Raw genomic sequence first — 21,507 nt, forward strand, 5'->3', positions numbered from 1 at the left:
AGTAAAAAATGTAGTCCACTTAATCGACTATCTGCCTAGTAAGCGTAAGGCTCTGAGTTCAAATCCAAGTGCCATTAAAAAAATCCCCAAAATACCACTTGTTCATTTAGTCAAAGCATATTTCTGGAGCACCCTAGTAAAAGCCTGGGTTGTGCTGCATCTATAATACTGAACACATCTATGTCATGGTGTGTGCTTTTTTTTTTTTCCAGTCCTGGGGCCTGAACTCCGGGGGTATTGGGCATTGTGCCTGAGCTTCTTTTGCTCAATGCTAGCACTCTTAAGTCACAGCACTATTTCCGGCTTTTTCTGTGTGTGTGGTACTGAGGAATCAAACCCAGAGTTTCATGCATGCTAGGCAATCACTCTACCACTAAGCCACACTCCCAGCCCTGGAGTGTGCATTTTAGTGGGACATGGGACACATGAGTGTCTTGACTGTCTTTGAGGTTTGGGAATGTTTGTCCTGCTACTCCTAGCCGTTAGCCTTTCCCTGTGCTCATAGGTCAACTACCAGTTAATCTGGAATAATGGAGCTGTGTGTTGAAAATAAAATTGGGGAGAGGAGGGAAAAGCCCCTGGCACCCAGCAAGTCATTCTTGGTATAAAAAAAAATTGGCTGTCTGAAAGGAAATCTTGCTGGGTGAATGTGAAAAGTTACTAAATCTCACTGTGCCTCTGTTTCCTTGGCATTAATACTAACCCACAAAAGCTGATGTGTGGGTTAAATATGTAAAGTATTTGAAGAGTGCTTGGCACACATAGGTAATTATTGTACAAAAGGGCAGTTAGTATGATTATTATTTATCCCTTTCAAGTTTTTGAATTTACTAATGGGTGAAGAAGAGTTCCACACAAAGCAAACAAATAACAAAAGAATTGGCTGTTGCTATTATTTGTTTTGAGAAACATACTGAGCTCTGGCATCTTTACTGGCATATGTGTCTAGCTTCTGTACCCTACTGTGATGTTGAATTTAGGTCATCTATTTAAGAGGTACAAATTCCAAGAGTTTTTTTTGAAAATGTTCCTTTCTGTGCTGTGCAACCAAGCTTGTATCTGTAAGACTCTTGAGAAATGAAGTGCAAGGGATTCACCGCAGAGCTGGGAAGAAACAAGTGCTCCTCTAATTGACTAGTTAATCCAACATATAATTAATGAATGGATAAAGCAAGCATTTAATAATAAACTCTATGTCAGATGTTGTGCTAGGAAATAGAGATACCACCGGGAGAACCCTGTACATGGCCTCACAGGGCTCACAGTCCACTGGGTTTGGAGAGGAGGGCTCTATTTAATTTTAAGTGACAAAGCAGAGCAATCTAGGCTGGTTTGGTTCTCTTCAGCATTGGTAGTTTCCCATTGTACTTTAAAGGATTCTAGATCCACCATAATATAGGAAGACAGTAGGAATGGCTTGGGTTCATTTTTTCCTCTCATGGGTCTGGCTGCAAGAAGGTGTTGTCAACAATTTATTTATTCCTTCAATGCAAATTAGTTTCTTGCCTAGCACACACAAGTTAAATAAGAATTTTTTTTTTTTTTGCCAGTCCTGGGCTTGAGCTCAGGGCCTGAGCACTGTCCTTGGACTTTCTCAAGGCTAGAGCTCTACCACTTGAGCCTCAGTACCACTTCTGGCTTTTTTCTATGTATGTGGTACCAAGGAATCGAACCCGGGCCTTCGTGCATGCTAGGCAAGCACTTTAACCACTAGGCCAAACTCCCGGCCCCTAAATAAGAATTTTTTAAAAAAATTAAACATTAAAATGAAATAGAAATTTATTAGGCCATTTTAGTACAATTATGTAGTAAAAAAAACTTCCTCCATACCTGTCCAAGCCAGGAGAGTCTAATTGCCTTCCATATTCAGAAAAAAAATCCTTTTCATCCCCTGACATTTTAAGCTTTTCATCTCCTTAGGGATTTGTCTGAACTAAATGTCAAATTCACATTGTGTTTTCTTCTTCCTCTTTTTTAATTTTTGGAAGATTTTTTTACTGAAGCCTTAAAATGGTATTTTACTTTTGCTTTGTTTTAAAGTTTTACTAATCCTTGAAAACTTCTGAATTGTTTGAAATTATTTTTTAGATTATAATAACCATGGGCAGTGAAATTTATACAAAAGAACTTCTTTAAAATTATTTTTGTAAATGGAATAATCTTTAGAACAAGCATTTCAAAATTCCAGTTAGTTTTTTTGCTTGCTTGTTTCTTTTTGTTTGTTTGCTAGTCCTAGGACCTGAACTCAGGGCCTGCGCACTAGTTAGTGATCCTTTAGCTTTTTTGCTCAAGGCTCTTGTTCTACCACTTGAGCCACAGCTCCATTTCTGTCTTTTTGGTAGCTAATTAGAGATAAGACATTCACAAACTTCCCTGTCAGGTCTGGCTTTGAATCTTACAGGCATGAGCCACCAGTGCCCAGCTCTATTTAGTTAAAAACAACACTCTAAAATCGACTTTGTAATCTGAGAGGTATTAATACTTTGAGCTTTAATTCCCAATGGCCTAATATGCGTGACATTATTCCATCACTCGTCTATTTGTTTTATAGGTTTTAGTTTACTCTTACAAGCCTGGAGCAATGGAAATTCTTCACATGGATGCCAACATGCTCTTGTACGGACCCTATTCAGTGGCTAGCATCTGTCACATGACTTGCTTCAACCAATAGGATGTGGCACAAGTGGTGTAGAGTTGGTTCTATGACTAGAGATTGGCATCTCTGTTTCCTCTTCTTGTGATGTTTGTTAGTGGTTTGGGTGAGTATACAGGAAATTTCACTATCCTGTCTTGCTGACCTTGAGAGCTGGCAGGGTGCAGTTGGCACCATTGCCTGATTGGGCCTTCAAAGGATTCCAGGGCTAGTTGCTGTCTGATTTCAACTACATGATACATTTGCGGAGACTAGCAGAAGTCACCTTCCTGGCCTAACCACACAGTGGTGAGGAATAAAATGGTGGTCCTTTCAGCCCTTCAGTCTTACGGCAGTTTTACAGCCAAGGTGAACAGCAGATGTGACACACCTTTGATTCGTTGTTTACCAGAGCAAATCACTTTGTGATTCATATACTAACTTGGATTTTTTTTAACCAGAAAACCAAGTTTTCCATATTACCAGTCTTTGTGGGGAGTGAGTAGCATTCTTATTCTCGGTCAAAAAATTCATCAAAAAGTAGGATTTTCTCTGTCCTAGTTCTCACAAGAGGGCATGGATTTTTCCCATCATTCTCCTGCTCATCTGAGTCAGAGCTGGAACTGTCCCAAAGGAACTCTCCCCCAGCCTCTTGATCACGGGGCCATGTTTCCATTTTGTCATTTTTTTGGTGACAATACTCATTCCTTTCTTGGTAGTCCAAAAATTCTGCATCATGATAGTTTCCTGTGAAAGACAAGTTCTTTCAAATTTTTGTCAACAATGATTATATCTATTAAATGCCTAGATTTTTATGAACACAGATGAATCTGCTTGATATTTTTATATATTCCAGCTGGTATCATTGTAATCACTAAGGTTTTCCAGTTGTTATTTTTACATAGGTAAAATGCTCTGAATGTTACAAGACTAGTACAATATGCATCATTCTATCCCCAACCCATTCACAATGTTTTACTACAATATTGCTTTCAGCTAACCCACTTAAAAATTAAGTGCAGGTACTCCTAAATATATTACCATAATCTCTCAAGAATGAAGATGTTTTTCCTACATAATTGCAATAAAATAATTATATTTAGGAACTTTATCACTGGTATTATATATTCTCTTTTTTAAACTTAAGTATTTATTTATTATTGTCATAGAGGGGTTACAGTCATATTCACCAGATAGAAGGTACATTACTTCTCACACATTGATACCCCTTCTCATGTTTTTGTCCCCATTTCCCTCCTACCACCCTCTCTCCTCATTTTGTTTTTCCCCCCTTCCCTTTCCTAGTTCAAATAAACAAAAAATGTGTATACACATACCAGGTAACAAAGTCAGGTACTGTAACAATATGAGATTAACCAAGGGGCAACAGAAGAGAAGAGAAATAACATAGTACATTAAGAACAACAATCACACATTATAAAGCTCTTTTTTCCATATCCTGGAGGTCATTTCATTTAGCCTCATTCTATCATATATTCTCTTATAGAATGCATATTTAAATATCTAGGATTATTTCAGCAATACTTTCTATGACTACATTTTGTTTGTTTGTGGGTTTTTTTTTTGCCAGTCCTGGGCTTGAGCTCAGGGCCTAAGCACTGTACTTGGACTTTCTCAAGGCTAGAGCTCTACCACTTGAGACTCAGCACCATTTCCGGCTTTTTTCTATGTATGTGGTACCAAGGAATCGAACCCAGGTCTTCATGCATGCTAGGCAAGCACTCTACCACTAGGCCAAACTCCTGGCCCTGTTTGTTTGTGTTTTATCTTTTAGGTCCAGGATTCAATGTAGAATCATGTATTTCATCTTATTTTTTGTATCTCTTCAAAAATATACATGCACATACACACATGTATGTAAGCATGCAAGTATGTGTATAATGTGCTGGTTAAGTAGAGATGGAGTCTCTCAGACTGTTCTGCCCAGGCTGGCTTCAAACTTCGATCTTCCAGGTCTTAGCCTGGGATAGGATTACAGATGTTAGCTACCAGTGCCCAGCTTTATAGTTTTCATTAGAGGATATTTGTTTTGTTGCTGTGGGATTAGATTTACTTTAGTTTTTTTTAATTTAAGAAATATACACCATCCTTTTAGAGTGTACAGAACTGTGTTACTTCAGACTTTTCCCTTCATTGGGTCTTAATTAATTGCAATCTTATTTTAGTGAGATTAATTAAAATTGCTCTCATGCTAGCAAAAATCTACCCTTTCTATGCTCATTTGATCATGTGTATTCACGCACAGAATTATTAAAAAGAAAAGGATTCTCACAGAATTTGGTTGTTGATTAATTCTCAAAGGTTATTAAATTCATCTAAGTTGGATTAATCCTAAAAATCACTCAGAGAACTCTTCAAATGTAAGATGACACCTCTTCCCACCAATTCCCAGAGATTCTGATTCAGGAAAATGAAGCTGGGATTTGTTCACCAACAAATCCTGGTTATACCTCTTGACATAGCCATACCTCCCTGTCTGGAGAATGATTTGGCTCCTGAGTTACCCTTTCTGCCCCCCTTTACCCCTGAGAGGTCAAAGGCAAAGGATTATGTAGGCCAATGTCTGAAAGCTGCTTTAATTTCCATTCAGAATTTCCAGATTATAGCTTTTTCTTAAAGGATCAAGACTCACTTAAAGGCAAAGAGTCATTGGTTTTTAGACCTGTACGCTTTCTCCTAAGGTGGCCCTAGAGCCTCGCACCATCTGTATCCTGATGAAGCTATGAGTAGATAAAAAATAAAGAAATCTGGTCTTGAATCCTGCCTCTGTCACAAAGGCGATGATAACTCCTACCTTCCAGGTTACACAGGAATTGAATGGAGCACAGTACTGGCTTATAATGAGCACTTACTACACTATAGCTGGAATGTTAGGAAGGCTTAGGAGAGCAAAAGAAAATCCCTTTTCCATATGCCATAGACTCTAGGCATACTCTCAAGTGATGAATGCCAGTGTCTGCTTTTGGCGGAGGCCCTTTCCTTGGTGGTTTTGACAGCATTTTGTCTATTGTGAACATTGTTCGTATGCATGACTACAAAATAGATCTCATACTGAGACTTGCAAGCATCAGGTGAAATGGGTGCCCCAGTAGATTTTCAATTATTCAGCCTTTCCTCATTTAATTAACTTATTGATTAAGCATCGTGTTCTCTGAGCAGAGAGAAAATCTATTTTAGCAGGTGATTTTGCACTTAGAACTTAAGACCTCCAGAGACACAGCCAGCATTTCTGCAGCTTTCCAAGTGGTCAGTAGTGCTGATGTGAAGATTTGGTCCACAGCACAGCAATTGTGCTGAGCCAACAATATGCATCATTTGCAACTCTGAGGAAATATGGACAGGAAGAACTTAAGGGGCGTTCTCATCTGTGGGGCAATGAAATAGAGAGGTATGAACACAGATAGATGGCCATTGGAAAGCACAGAGCAATCCAAGGCTGAGTATGCCATTGGGTGTGTGAGAGGCTGGAGGCAAGAGCTGGAGATAGCAAGATAGGCAGTGACTAGATCCTAAAAGGCTCAGGTTCATGTTAAGGAGTTTAGCATTCGTTTTCATGTCAGTGGGGACTCACCAATGAGACTGTTGTTGTTGTTTCTCTTGTCCTGGGGTTTGAACTCAGGGCCTGGGTACTGTCCCTGAGCCTCTTTGTACTCAAGACTTTTCTGAGTAGTTTATGGGAGATAAGAGTCTCCCTGTCTTTTCTGCCTAGGATGATTTCAAACTATCTCATGATCCTCAGATTTCAGCCCCCTGAGCAGCTAGATGACAAGTATGAGCCACTGGTACCTGCTGTTTGTTTGTTTTTAGGAAGGAGAGTGACATGATCAGACTTACAATTTTAGGATCATGTTGCATTTTACCATTGTTACAGTGCTTCTAGAATATCCATATGTGTGAGACACTTGGGTATGATCTGATTCAGAAAGTAGGTGAATTTTCTTTTTTCTTTTCTTTTCTTTTCCTTTCTTTCTTCTTTCTTTCTTTCTTTCTTTCTTTCTTTCTTTCTTTCTTTCCCTCCCTCCCTCCCTCCCTTCCTTCCTTCCTTCCTTCCTTCCTTCCTTCCTTCCTTCCTTCTCTCTCTCTCTCCCTCTTTCTTTTCTATTTTGCATTTGTACTCTCAGGTGATACTGATTCTGCTGCACCTTGGGAATACTGGAATATTTTGATCAGCAAGAAGACCAAAGAAATACTCATAGTTCACTGTTTCTTAAGTTGGTGGTTTTTTCTTTATTGTTGTTGTTTTTGCCAGTACTCTGGGCCTAGGCACTGCCCCTGACCTTCTTTTGCTCAAAGCTAGCACTCCTATCACTTGAGCCACAGCGCCACTTCCAGCTTTTTCTATTTATGTGGTACTGAGGGATCAAACCCAGGACCTCATGCATGCTAGGCAAGCACTCTTCCACTGAGCCACATAACCAGCCATTGTTTCTTAAATTTTGGAGCCATTAAGACCCTCCTGGAAGGCTGACTAAATCCAAGTTGCTGGTCCTCATTCAGAAGTTTTCATTTCAGGCACTCTGGCTGGACCTGAGCATGTTCCCAGGTGCTGCTGCTGTCCTGAGGCCACATTGAGAACCACTGAAGTGAATGGCTGAGGGGAGGCAGGTAAGACTTGAAGTGGAAACCTGGTTAGGTGGCTCTAGCAGTGGCCCTGGAGTAACAGGCTGAGGACCAGATCCAAGGCAAAAGTGTTGGGCAGGAAGGAGATGGCAGATTTTGGTGCTAGAGAACATTAACAGTCCTGTGGTGCTATTCTTCTGTGTGATTATGATACTAATGGTCGTCACACTTACTTGGCAAGGAAAGGGAGAGAAGAAAAGAAGGGGGCTCTGACTTGAGTAATATAGTATGAGGGTGCCCACTCACTGAGACAGTGATATGACAAGAGGAGCCAACATAGGGAGGGCAGTGGTGCTTGGATTCATTTCAGTTGTTCTACATGTGTCCAGGAGTACTGAGCAGGGGCCTGTGTGAGCAGGTGTGTGTGCATAGGACCCCAAACCAGCTCATTTAATGTATTTGTAGGAGTTTCACTGTCTAGATAATGAGGCTATTTTGCTTTGTTTCCTCCGGGGAACCAGGCAAGGATTTCAGTAATGCATATAAGGCATGTTGAAGTCATAGAAAAGAGAGAAAATAGTTTTTTACAGAGCTTCTGTCTTGTCCTCCCAGCTATCCAAAATTATGTGATAACATACTCACTATATTTTGAGATGTAAAATGCCACTAAAACATCAAGATTGTTTTCTGTCCTTCTCACTTTCTTCCCTAGACACAGTTTGCTTGAAGTTTGAGAAGCATTTGGAATATTCTTCTCTAAAAAAGTATGATTTACCTGAACCTCGGTGCATGGTTTCATCAGGCAATATGGTTAGAATGTTGTAGCCACCATTCTTTGGGATGCTTTGAAGTGTTTCCTTGGCTTTGTGATTTCTCAGTTTTTGCTTATTGTTCCTTGCTTCCCTGGGAAGAATTTTCTTCAATTTCATCTGGGCCTAAAAAATGATCTAGTTAATGTTCTACCTAACAACCTCTGCCAGAACACACCAGCCCCTCCACCACGTGGCAACCTGCAGCCTGCGCACAGACATCTGTGGTCCCTGAACAAAATATGGCTTCCTTTCTCCTCTTAGAAGGTATGAGAACTTTATCTCAGGCTTGTTGAGAGAAAAGGTACCCATATGCTCAAAGAAGTATAGGTTAATTATAAGGAGTATAGAATGGCAGATGACAGTAGGTTTAGGCTCATTCCCTTACAAAGGAGACTACAGAATATGACAGCTACAGGATATTACCAGGGGTCTGTTATGGTTTGAATATGTCCCCTCAAATTCATATGTTGAGAATTGTGTGTGTGTGTGTGTGTGTGTGTGTGTGTGTGTGTGTGTGTGTGGTGTATGTGTCCCCCCTACTGGGACTTAAAGTAAAGGCTACACTCTACCACTTGAGCCACATCTCCACTTCTGGCTTTTTGTTGGTTAATGGAAAATAAGATTCTCAGAGACTTCTCTGTTCAGTCTGGCTTTGAGCCACGAACCTCAGATCTCAGCCTCCTGAGTAGCTAAGATTACAAGTAGGAGCCATCAGTGTCTATATATAATGGTAGAAAGTTAATCCTCAAATTAAGTTGTTGATGGTATTTGGAAGAAGCATTCATGAGGAGACATTTAGGTCATGAGGACTCTATCATCCTGGCAGATTAAGGCCTCTAGCGCTGGAGTGGGCTATTCAGAGAGTGGGTTATTGTGAGAGCAAGTTCTACTGCTGTAGCTTTCTCTTTTTTTCATCCTCTCACTCTCTTGTAACCATTATTCATGAAATATCTTCTGCTTTGTTATGACACAGTATGAAGTCTCTAATCAGATATCAATGACTTAGACGCATCTTGAATTTCCCACCCTCCAGAACTATGAAAAGAAGTCTTTATAATTACCTACTTTCTGGTGTTCTGTATACCAGCAGAAGACAGAACAAGACAAAGATTTTTTTTTTAATTAGGTAATTATGTAGCACGAATTTTAGAAGACTAGGTATCAGAATAACAACCCAACTACCTTTACTAAACCAAGAAAGATCACTACATTTTCTGGAGTCAGAATATCAGAGGAACAACCTGTCTTTAAAAAGAGATATTTGAGGCCTCCATTTATCCTTGAGAGGACTGAAAACAGACTCAACCAGGCTGTTAGCTCCAGTAGTTGAATCTCTGATTCCAAAATGGCAAGGACTGACTGCTAAGTCATGAACTCTTGACAGTAGTCATGTGTCAGGGGTCGCAATTATGTGGTACAACTTAGGTCAATATGACACTTTTATTTACCTCTTGTCTGTTACGGTTCATTTCCAGCATCTGCATCTTATGCAAATATTGTCTTTTCCCAGAAGCATACATGGAAGTTGGCATTTTCTTCTCTAGTTCCTGCCATGAAAGATGACATACTCTTTAGTCTGGGGCAATTTGTGACTGAGGCTGTGCAATCCATATTACTAAATCCTTTTTGAAACAGAGTAAGACCGTCATCCCTAATCATCCATACAGATCTTGGTGAGGATAATGGTAAAGTATCATGTGGCCTTGGCAAGTTCTTTGTATCATTATCAGTGAATGAAATATATATGTATATATATATATTCTGCTATATATGTCACATAGTTGTATAGGGCCTTACAGAGTTTTGCAGACCTTGAATCCAAGAGTTTTGACACGTTCATTAAAATATCATTATGGTAGCTCACATCTGTAAATCCTAGCTACTCAGGAGGCTGTGACCTGAGGGTCACAGTTCATAGCCAGCCCAGGCACTAAAGTCCATGAGACTTTATCTCCAATTAACCACCAGAGGTGGTTGGAAGAGGTGCTGTGGCAGTAGCCTTCAGCTGAAGAGCTCAGGGACAGGGCCCAGGCCCAAAGTTCAAGTCCCACAACCAACCAAAAAAAATACATATACATATACATATATATATATTTATATCTATATATAAAATTTCCTTTGCAAGTTGATAGAGATATTTATTATTAAATCTCCAGAGATGTATTTTGGTTTGATGAGACCTTTCTTTTTCTTCTTACCATTGACTGATTGGCTGGTTATGAAATGAGAAGAGAGCCACTGAGTGGTTCAGTGGAATAGATTTCTTTCTGCATGGCATATTCTCACATGCTCATGGAAGACATGGGGAGCCTTGCAGCTAAGGAAGGATGTGAGCTTGATGATTTGTGACTCTGGTGATCTCCCTGAGATATGTCATGAACTTCGGTTGGGACAATGCAGACAGTTATTGAGGGCAAGTAAAGGTGACCAAATCTCCATTTGTCACCTGCTGATGCCAGAAAAGGAAGGGCTGAATTGAGGGGCCCTCCCCCACTGTCAGCAGCACAAATGTGGCCTTGAGGATCTGACGGTACCAGGGCATCAATTATCAGATCAGCCAGCCACATAGCAGCCATCTAGCCAGCTCTAAAATGAATTGTGTGCGTGTGCACACTATTGTGTGTGTGTGTGTGTGTGTGTGTGTGTGTGAGAGAGAGAGAGAGAGAGAGAGAGAGAGAGAGAGAGAGAGAGAGAGAGAGAGGACAACAGAACTTCATAAAAGTATAACCATGTAAAAAGATCCACAGAAGAGCTTTCCAAGGATTAGATTTTAGTGAGGCAATGACACAGAAACCATAGGAACAAACTGCAGGTAGATTTCTCTTGCAAACTGAGAATGAAGAGAAAACTTTAAAAACGGAGAGAAAAATGAAAGAGGGGAGTTGTGATGTATTCTCAGATTTGAAGGTTTCTAGGACCATCAATTTCCATGTCAAATTCCTCTCTCTCATCTACAAGGCCATTTTCTCTACAAAGCAGAAAGAGCCCAGAGTTCAGCCGAGGGGTAAAAGCAATATACAGCTAGAGAGGACAGACAGGTAGCTTTGCAACGTCCTAACTGTGAAGGACTTAACTGATTTGGCTTTGAGTTTTCTGTGCAGGGAAATCATGAAAAGAACCACTTGCCACAGCCTTACCCAGCCCCATGGTTTGCTTCCACCTCTGCTAACTGGCACAGCTCACCTTTGCATTGTACCTTGTCCTTGTCCTGGCTTCTTGCTGGCTCAGGCACCTTTCAGCGGTAATTACTTGTGGCAGGTCAATGGACTCAAGCTTCTAGAAGTTTAACATTTAGAGTATTCAGCATTTCTCATACCATGAGATGATGAAATATAAAAGCCAGACATTAAACTACTTTAGCACCTTGCAAAAGCAGCATTTATACCCTGGAGCATCCTGGGAAGACAATTCCAACAGTGTAACAGTTATACCTGTGCAAAAGGCTCTTCAATCTATCTGGTTCCTTTTTGTTCTGTTGCACTGTTATCATAGTTAAGAGTCTAAGAACTTTTTCTCTCTGAACTGAGGGGTCATGCTCAAAGTCATCACTTAACCAGGGTCTTCAGAAATTAGAGATGAAAGAGGCATCAGGGAGTGACTTTATTATACTCATCCAGTCCTGGGGGAAGTGACCTGAGAGACACTTCCACCAACACCCCAATGATAATCACAAATGACTCTGGGACTCATCTGAAGGGAGAATGCATCACTAACGCATCTTCGAGATGTCTTCTAACAGAGTTTGGCTTTATGGGGGGTGGGGACACAATGTTGGAGCTTCAAAGGTTCACTGAGACCCAACAGCCATTTGTTTCTCTGGGTCTGCCTTTCTCACCTTGGATCACTTTATGCCCCTCAAGCTGAGCACTGTTAGGGAGGGGCAGGGGATTCCAGGGATGGGGTTCTGACTCAGAAGGCAGGGGAGACAATGGTGGTTTTCTTATATTGATGTACCAGGAGAATTCTGGTGAGTTTATTTGCTCACTTCGTACTACTTGCCAGGTGTGGAGATATGATGGTAATCAACCATGGTTCATCATGGTTCTTGGTGAAGTTTATAGCTATGCAATACAGACTTGTGTGATTATTTGGCTGATTATTGTGAAGGGAGCTCAGTGCTTGGGAGAAAAAGTTGCTAGGACATGACAAGGACAATAAATAAATTGAGAACACAGACTTGGGAATGAATGCAGCATGTCATAGATTAAATTATGCCCAATTCTCCATTTCCATTGTGGAAGGCCTAACCCCCCAGGACCTCAGGACATGACCTTATTTTGGCACCTTAACACACAGATTGGATGGTGTTCATTGTTGAGGTGGAGAATTCTCAAAGATGTGGGATGGGTAGAATTTAGGGAAAAAATATAAATTTGGTTTGGAGCAACTTGAGTTGGAGAGACCCTTGAGGCAGGATAGAAGTTGAGCAGCTAAATTAGATACATAGGCATGCAGCTCAGAGGAGAGGTCTGTTCTAGAGATGAACATGAGCGTTCATCCTGGAATAGAACATGATTGAAACCGGGGTCACAGGCAAGGTCAAGAAGGAGAAGTAGAGAACAAAAGACTGTGGACTTGAGGAAACCCTGAGCCAGATGGACTGGAATGAGTTGGTCAAGGAGATTTAAGAAACAATAACTCCAGAGCAGGAATCCTAGGCACACATGGTGCTACAGCTGAGGCCATGAGCACTGCTCAGACATTACTCCAACATGCCTATGACAGGAAAAACAAGCCAGATCTGGAGTAGGGACAGGTAGAAGGGGAGATCAAGGTAGAGTTTGTGTGCCTCTTCTGCACTGGTATGTTCCAGATTTGGGTCTTTGTGATCAAGCCTCTATGACCTTGCAGTGTCAAATACTCACTAGGTCCAGGTATTAAAAAAAACGCTTCACAGAATCCTCAGGTGATCCTGTGTACAGTTATGAGAATCCCCAGTTCAGATAAGTTAGTGATATGTCCAAATTTTCCCAGCTAGAAAGTGGCTGCACTGAGATTTGAGCCTAGGTCCATCCAGTTCCCAATTCCCCAGGATGTTTCTTCCACTATTTGTTTCTCAGAAATGCTTTACTATCAGATAACCCTGGAATCAGCAAGAGAAATCCCTACGCAATTCACTAGAGATTGACAGTTTGGAGTTCTTGACTATATCTTGAGGGTAGATATTTTTCTGAACTCTCCCAAGAATGCTAATGATTTCTTTCCAACCTGGAGTTTATTGGCCCCACAGAACTTCTAGTGACTAAATCAAATATGCCAATACATTAGGAGGCCACAGAAGATTTGGTTATATAGAGTAATTGGAAAATTGAGTTTAAAGAGGGCAGATATCTAGTCACTTAAAAGCCTTGGTTTGTAACTTCTCACACAGCTAGGGTGTTGCTTTGCAAAGAAGAGATGAGTAACCTCGATCCTTGTCTTCTAATCTCAGTCTTTCAATTGAAATTTACATTTCAGATAAATGCTAGATATCTTCAAGATCCCTCTCCAGACTTGCTTGTCTGCCCTTGAAAGAACTTCAAAAAAAAAAAAAAAAACCAAAACAACAAAAAAATCGCATTATTCTTCCCCAAAGCCACTAGATGGCAGCAATTGACATAAAAATATTTGCACTCATTCTGAGAATCACCAAAAAACTTGTTAGGAAAACTGACCCCATCTAAATAAACCAGTCAATTCACATTGCCTCAGGATTTGGGGATCATATGCACACTCCTTTCCCCGCTTGGGAAGTGACATGCCTGAATTCATCTTCACAAAAAATGTAATGGAAGGAAGTTCTAGAGAATAGATGGAATGATATACCTCCCTCAATTTATGAATTTTTTGGCCTCCTAAACAAATTGGAAAATCTGCTAGGAGATTCAGGATTCAGAATGAGACCATAGACCACAAGTCTCTGAGCTCAGTGATAAACACTAACCAGAATGTTTTTGCTTCTGTTTACTTGTAAGAACTGGAAGATGGGTCAGAGCAACTCCAAGAAAGATGTAAACTTTGGCTAGCATCAAGACTTAGGAATGTGTCTCTTAAGGTTTTAGGAAGCAGAGAAAATTAGCCAGGACATCTTTCCCCCAGAATTAATTGAAAAATCACAAAATTAATGAAGAATTGCAGATGAAGGCCTTACAATTGATTTGCATCTTAATAACACCCTTTGCTTCAAACAACTGGCAATGAAAAATAAAACATAATAGTGAAAAAATATCGTTTGGCCTTAATACAAGACGTACATTTCCTTAGGCTGAGAAACTGAATGGAAATGCAATAGTGTGTGTGTGTGTGTGTGTGTGTGTGTGTGTGTGTGTGTGTGTGTGTATGTGTGTGACTGGTCCATAAAGCATGTCGGGCTCCTACTGGCTGATAGTTATTTCTATTGGTTAAAAGGGATTTAAAATGCTCCACAGGGTGGGGAATCAGAGCTAAGCTCTCAGCTTGAAATTAAGATGTGAGTTGAATATGAAGAAGATGAGACCATGAAACAGTAAATCTAAACATTTAGGTAAATGGACAATGTCCTGGAAACATAAATTAGCAAGAAGAATAAGCTGTGCAAATAAACTAAGATCCATAAAATAGATTAAGCTAGCAAGAAAATTTCTGACTTCCCTTAAAAGGCTAAGTGGCAAGAAAAAGGGTCTTAAAGATATTTTAACAAACATAAGAGGAACAGATAATTCATGTCTTAGATGTTTTAAAGAGATTGAAGTAAAACCCCATTTCATAAGACTAATTCAATGGTCATGCAAAAATAAACTAAGAATACTATAGATCCATTTCACTTATTAAAATAGATATACAAAGTATTAGAAAACCCAATTTATCAATTTATTTAGTTTTGTGCCAGAACTGGTGCTTGAACTTAGGGCCTCGGTGCTCTGCTTGAGTTTTTGTGCTCAAGGCTAGTGTTCTACCACTTGAGTCATAGCTCTGCTTCCATATTTTTGATGGTTAATTGGAGATAAGCATCTCACAGATTTTCCTGCCCGGGCTGGCACATTATAAAATATCATTGAAAGTTGAAAAACAACAAAAGGGTAAATGGACTATATTCATGGTTCAGTAGATTTCATGTTACCTAATACCAAAAACCTCTCTCATAGCAAATTCCTCATACTTCCTCTCTTCTCATATATTCATTCAGTACTCAACACAAACCTATTGATCATTTGATATGTATCCAGCACTGTTCTGGCCCCTTGGATAAGTTAGCAATGACAGAAAAAGAAATTCCTGCCTCTGTGAAATTATGTTCTAACATTGAAAGTAGGGAAGCAGTGAAGGAAATATGCAACAAATAGTGGATATTATTAAGGCATTTGATATGTGAAGTGGTATTCAGAGGTAAACACAAGATATCTAATGGCAAGGGAATCAGAAGGGCTGGGATGAATGTTGTAATTATTAATGAGTTGGTCAGGACAGACCTCATAGGGGTAGTAAAAATCCAAAGTTTGAAGATAAGGGAATTACCCAAGCAGATCAGTCTAAAGGCGAGAGGAGAGAAGGAAGTGTGGAGGGGCACCCCAAGTTAGACTGGATGGGAGAGATTAGGTGAGACACTGGTCAGGCCAGAGGGGGCTTCCCTGCTCAACTCTTTCACCTAAGGGATTTACAGCTCCCTGGCAGAGACATTCAGATTCTCTCTGTTCTGAGACGAAGAGCCTTAGTTCATGACCTTTATATACTTGAGGAGTAGATGTTTCAGGAAATAGAGAGTGCCAAATGTGCAACTCAAATTATTTAGGATGCAATTAAGTTTGGTTTAATAATTAAAAATACTTTTAGAATTTTCTTTGGCAGAGATCAGGCTATTAATTAACATGTCATGGGAACCTAGCATTTATTATTCTCTCAAAAACCCATTTGTGGTGGAAAATGTGCTGAGCCTCATTTGTGAAGATAATTATAGCTGATATCTTTGGTAGTGTCTGCCAAGTTCCTAGTGATTTCCCTTTTCTCCAGAGCTAACTCCAGAACCTACAGGGTGACTTCTCCTCCCACAGTTCTACTGTGTGAACATGTCTTCTGCTCAGAGCTCATTGGATCAGAGCCGAAATCAAAGCAAAGCTGAACCAATAAGATCTTATTCCCAGGAATTTGGAAGCAGAGCCAGGAAGGTCAGGACAATCTGTCCACTTGACTGGAACCTCAGATGTAAGTCCTATTTCATCAAATAGATCTGAGGAGCAGAGAAAGCTGATCTTCAGGGAGATTAAAGCCAATGTAGAGAGGAGAGCTTAAAGTCAGCATTTCAGGTTTTAAGGCATAATTCTTCCCTAAGTTAGATGATTCTCTGCTCTTGTGTTCAATCAGACATTCTTCTATGCTAATAATTAAAGACATTAAGTGCATTGACTTGTCAGTTGGACATCTAATAGAGTAATGTTACAGTAGCAGTGGCAGGGAGTACCTTGATTATGAAATGTTGAATCTTATCATTCATTCATCATTTCATTTGTCCACTCACAGACTGTTGTGTTGTGCATATTGCTAGTGGCTGAAGATGTAATAAGAGTTAGTCTTTGCACTAACGTATTTTTTTCCTTGATTTTTCATTTTTAAGGTTTTTTGTTAGTATAGAGGTAAAGTGTTAGAGCTGGAAAGATTATTAGGAAAACTGAAACCCAACTACAAACCAGGTGCTAGTGGCTCATGCCTATAATCCTAGCTACTCAAGAGAAGATTTGAGGATTGTGGTTAGAAGCCAGCCTGGGCAGGAAAGTCTATGAGATTCTTATCTCCAATTAATTACAAGAAAACTGGAAGAAACACTGGCTCAAAGTGGTAGAACATTAGCCTTGAGTAAGAAGGCTCAGGGATGGTGCCCAGGCCCTGAGTTCAAGACCAAAAAACAAAACAAAACAAAAACATCAACCAAACAAATAAATCCAGCTACAGCTTATTACAAGTTGATAGAATATGCTATAGTTTGTAAATATAGCATATTATACAGGTTATAATAGTTTCTTCTACTTTGAGTCAGTCCTTAATCAGCTTTCTTTTCTTTCTTTTTCTTTTCTTTTTTGTTTTGTCGGTCATGTGGCTTGAACTCTGGGCGTGGGTGCTGTCCCTGAGCTCTTCAGCTCAAGCCTATCACTCTACCACTTGAGCCACAGTGCCACTTCCTTTACTTTATTTTTCTTTCTTTTTAAAATTTTATTGTTGGGATAATGCAGAGAGGGGTTTCAGTTACATTCATCAGGTAGTGGGTGTATTACTTCTCACACATTGATATTTTTGTCTCTTCTCATATTTTTGTCCCCATTTTTCTGTCCCCACCCCTCCCAATCATCTTGTTTTCCCCCTTCCCTTCCCTATTTCAAATAAACAAATAAGCATACATACAATGTACCAGGTAACAAAGTCAGATACAGTAACAATGTGAGATTAACCATAAGTGCAAAGAAAGAGAAATAATATAATACATTAAGAGCAGCAATCACACAAGATATAACTCCTGTTTCCATATTTTAGAGTTCATTTCATTTAGTATCATTCTATATGACTTTATGTACATAGGTTTTGAGCTATTGTAATCCTCTGCTAAGAGAGTCATAGAGGTGTACTAATTATTACAAATGAGGGAAACTACTGCTATTTTTCTTACACTAAGTAGCATATTTCAAAGCTTCTAATTTGGGGGATAAAAGGGTTTTTTTCCCCTTAGAACAAAAGAATATAATGACTTCAAGTAATAAGTTTGAGCTTCTAAAGAAGATAAGTAAATAAAGCCAACTGAAACAGAAAAAATCCTCAACAAATGAGCTTCTGGGTTTGGTCCAAGCATCTAGGTGGTTTAGAAGCGGGTGGGTTTGGCTATAATTCCCTTTCTCAAATGTCAGTGTAGATCCTGCTCACAAGAGAGCCCCAAACCCGCCTATTAACTGATGCACATTTCAAAAACACACTGATCCCTTTCTCTTTCTGGGGTGAGATTTCTTAGAATTTGTAGCTCTCTAAAGGAAATCCATTAAACTTTTATTAAGGTGAATGTATTGAAAGCTGCAGCTTTATTGCCTTAGAATCCAATATCCTTAATTTAAAGAACCAGTTGACATCTAAGATGATAAAAGGTTAGGGATTGAAATAGGTATCAGAGATCACATGCACTGATGCTAAATGTGAAGATTTTGAAGACCTGGTGATACTTAGCCTTTGTGTCTTTGGGCAAATAACCCTCTTTATGACATCTATAAAGCAAAAATAAGACTTTGTCACAGGGGGTTAAGTGATGAAATGAATGACAAAGATCAAGTTGGCTAGTGTAATAATTGACTTTATAGTAGGCGGTAGTAATGTCTGTTGCTGTTATTCATCACATGTGGGTTTTCCCATAATCCCCAATGAATCAGTGCTAGATTCTGGTCCTTTAAGTTCCCATATCCATGTCTTTGCTGCCATACTCACTTATTTGGTTGTCTTAAAAAGTGAAATCATTCCTGAAGCATATCCTAATTAGTTTCTGCTATTGGCAACATGTTCTGAAAACATTTTTCATTAACAGCTTAGTCAATAGTTACCATTAAATCCAAGAAATTCCTTATGAACCTGTTTAAATTCAGCTTACTTGAAGTCTTCGGGGTGGATGCCTTTTAATAATACTGATTTCTCTCTGTTCCAGTGGGATGTCAAAATACATGGCTGTGGGCACTTGAAGGATTGGGGAGCAGATATAAGAATAAACTATTAAAAACAATTCACCATTAGATTAGGAAATTAGATTGCTCATTAGTTATTAAACTTTGTCAACATAATTTTTCACCTTTAGTCACATAGGTCTAATCCATGTATCAAATGGGGAGATAAATCATGTAAAGCAGGACACCCACATGAATGCAAATGATAAAATATGAGTCTAAAATTTTGCTTCCTCATTCCCCTCCCAGCTTGATATTTAAAGGAAAATAATGCTTTTACCATTCCTTTACCAAGATCCTAAAAATCTGGATGGAGGAGTAGTATAAAAAACAGGGATCTGTTGATGAAACTAAGGAAAACTACTATGTGCTGAAGAAGTTGAAAGAATATTATTTTAAAAGGCTGTATGAGTGACAACCCGTCAGTATCATCAATTGTATAGAAAGTCACCTTGAAAGCATTCTGGGCATGATTTTCTAGTTATAACAAGAATAAACAGGTACCATCACCAAGTCATTCAGTAAGAGGACATATTTATGTTAATGATCCAAATATGAAGAAAAGACAAATGATATACATACGTGTATTATATGGTATATGGATGGGTATGTACTTTTCTACCCAACTTAGAATGTCCGCTTAGATATCACTTTGAGTCCCCACAAAACATGTTACCTATCTTACAAAAAATCCCAGGATAATTTCTAGGCTCAGAGCTCCCAATCTTGATGGAAAATGTTTCCCTTAGTTCTGTGACTAACCATGAAAAACATGAAGTTAGGGAAGGGTGACTCATCAACTGTCTAGCCTATGAAATAAATCTATTTTGTTTGGAGTGGTTTCAAAATTCCCACTCCTAAAGTGCTACTTTGTTTTTGCTGATACTAAGGTTTGAACTCAGGGCCTGGACTCTGTCCCTAAGCTTCTGTTCCCATGGCTAGCACTCTACCACTTGTCCCATAGCTCCACTTCCAGCTTTTCTGGTAATCTATTGGAGATAAGTGTCTCACAGACTTTCCTGCCTGGGTTGGCTTCAGATTGTGATCCTTACAACTCAGCCTCTTGTGCAGCTAGGATTATAGGGGAGAACCACCAGCACTTTGCTGAAGGGCTACTTTGAAAACCACAAAGCCTGATGCATTAAACTGCACTGGAGACAATGACTTAAATTCAGTCTACTGAAATGTGATTGCTATTATTTATCACATCAGTATCCATACGATGTCAATCATTTAACCGAAGTAGTCATAATCATAGGAAGTACTAGAAGCCAAGCTGAAATCCAATGTTTTTCCCTTCTCAATTGTAATGGTGAAAAATTTCTTTGTAGACAGTACACAATCATTCCTATGTACCAAGTCTTTAAATGGGCAACCATTCAATTCCCAGATTCATCATACAGACTTCTTTCTCAGTCATCTAGACTTTGTAAGATCACAGTCACTTATACCTAGTAACAGCTTCCTATAGTCTAGACACACCATCTCATGCTGAATGTTTACCTGCAGTATGTCCTCCATACCAGGATTCTCGCAGAGGTGGTAGCTGCCCTTCCAAAGCTTTATTCCCATGCTGCAGTATTTCAAATGAGTAGGAACTCTTTTCTTCTGACTTCTGACTCAATGGCAAGTGCGTAGAGCCAGCGGAGGGAATCTCTGCTTCTTTGTTTTGCAAAGGTTTGACTTTGGTCACCCGGAGGTGAACCTTGGAGTGGTTCAGGCCCATTTTTCGTGAAGATACAGAAAAACAATGATGGTGGTTTGAGGACCTTAATGTAGCTTTTTAAATTATTTCCACAGGCATACCCCAGTTTTACAAAGCAGTCATTTCTTTCACCAACATCTTTCCACCACTATATCACCACACAATAACCCTTCTGGCCACTTCCTGGGTGGCTGGTTTCTATGGAGATTTCCTTCCAACGCCTACTTGGCTATTCCAGATCTAAAGAATGCAGTTAAACATTGACTTGGTTATGCTAGCTTCTGAAAAACTCAGTGCTATTGATCATTAAACAAATACCTAACACCAGGAACATTAACAGAGATGTAGAGCACAGATTTACAGACAATCCTGACCCTTTTGTTGCAGGCAACAAAGTTAAATCATCTTTGGAAATACATGCCAATTACAGTGGGCTTTGTTAATCTTTCCTTTTAGAGACCATGCCTTTCAATTAGGACAGGAAACAACAGAGTAGCTGCAAATCCACTTGAGTTTTTTTCTGTCAATGCCTTAAGATGACTTTGGAGTACATGAAGGGAAGGCAAGAACATAATACAGTCTTGGTTATTTTTTCCTCCTGGTTTAAAAGGACTATACTTGCATTACAAAATTTGTTCTTAGAGATAGTCTATTTATGATGCTTTCTAAATGTAGATAAAAGACTGAGAGGAAATAATGCTAAATGGTGAGAAGTGACTTTTGAACGGTAGGATTATAAATGACTTTTGTTTCATTGTTGTACAGTGAGAAAATGGAGAAAACACATTTGAGAAGTCAAAGTGTGAGTATTTTTTTTTTGCCAGTCATGTACCTTGAACTCAGGGCTTGAGCACTGTACTTGGGCTTTTTCCTCAAGGCTAGTGCTCTACCACTTGAGCCACAGCACCACTTCTGGCTTTCTATGTGGTACTGAGGAATCGAATCCAGGTCTTCATGCATGCGAGGCAATCACTCTACCACTGGGCCAAACTCCTGGCCCAAACTGTGAATCTTTAATAGAAGGCCATCCACCACAGGTGGACTCCTCTCACAAAGACCTGCAGCCTGGTGAACATGCTCCACTGTCAGAAAACTGAGCCATGAGAGCACAGAGGAAAGAAAGAGCAGAAAAACAGT

At 39.6% G+C, this 21,507-nt stretch overlaps 1 protein-coding gene across 1 annotated transcript; it reads right to left on the minus strand.

The window, feature by feature from the left end:
* Window positions 1–1,530: 1,530 nt before the first annotated feature.
* Ccdc198 (coiled-coil domain containing 198) lies at window positions 1,531–20,601 on the minus strand. Its single transcript, XM_090344183.1, has 6 exons — window positions 20,169–20,601; window positions 18,596–18,678; window positions 11,209–11,301; window positions 9,474–9,572; window positions 7,989–8,148; window positions 1,531–3,379 (listed from the first exon to the last, which is right to left on the minus strand). The coding sequence occupies exons 1-6, from the start codon at window positions 20,389–20,391 to the stop codon at window positions 3,144–3,146; spliced, it is 894 nt and encodes a 297-aa protein (XP_090200309.1). The 5' UTR covers window positions 20,392–20,601; the 3' UTR covers window positions 1,531–3,143.
* Window positions 20,602–21,507: the final 906 nt, after the last annotated feature.

Source organism: Megascapheus bottae, chromosome 14 (genome assembly GCF_031878675.1).
Source record: "Megascapheus bottae isolate mThoBot1 chromosome 14, mThoBot2.hap1, whole genome shotgun sequence".
Taxonomy (NCBI): Eukaryota; Metazoa; Chordata; class Mammalia; order Rodentia; family Geomyidae; genus Megascapheus; species Megascapheus bottae.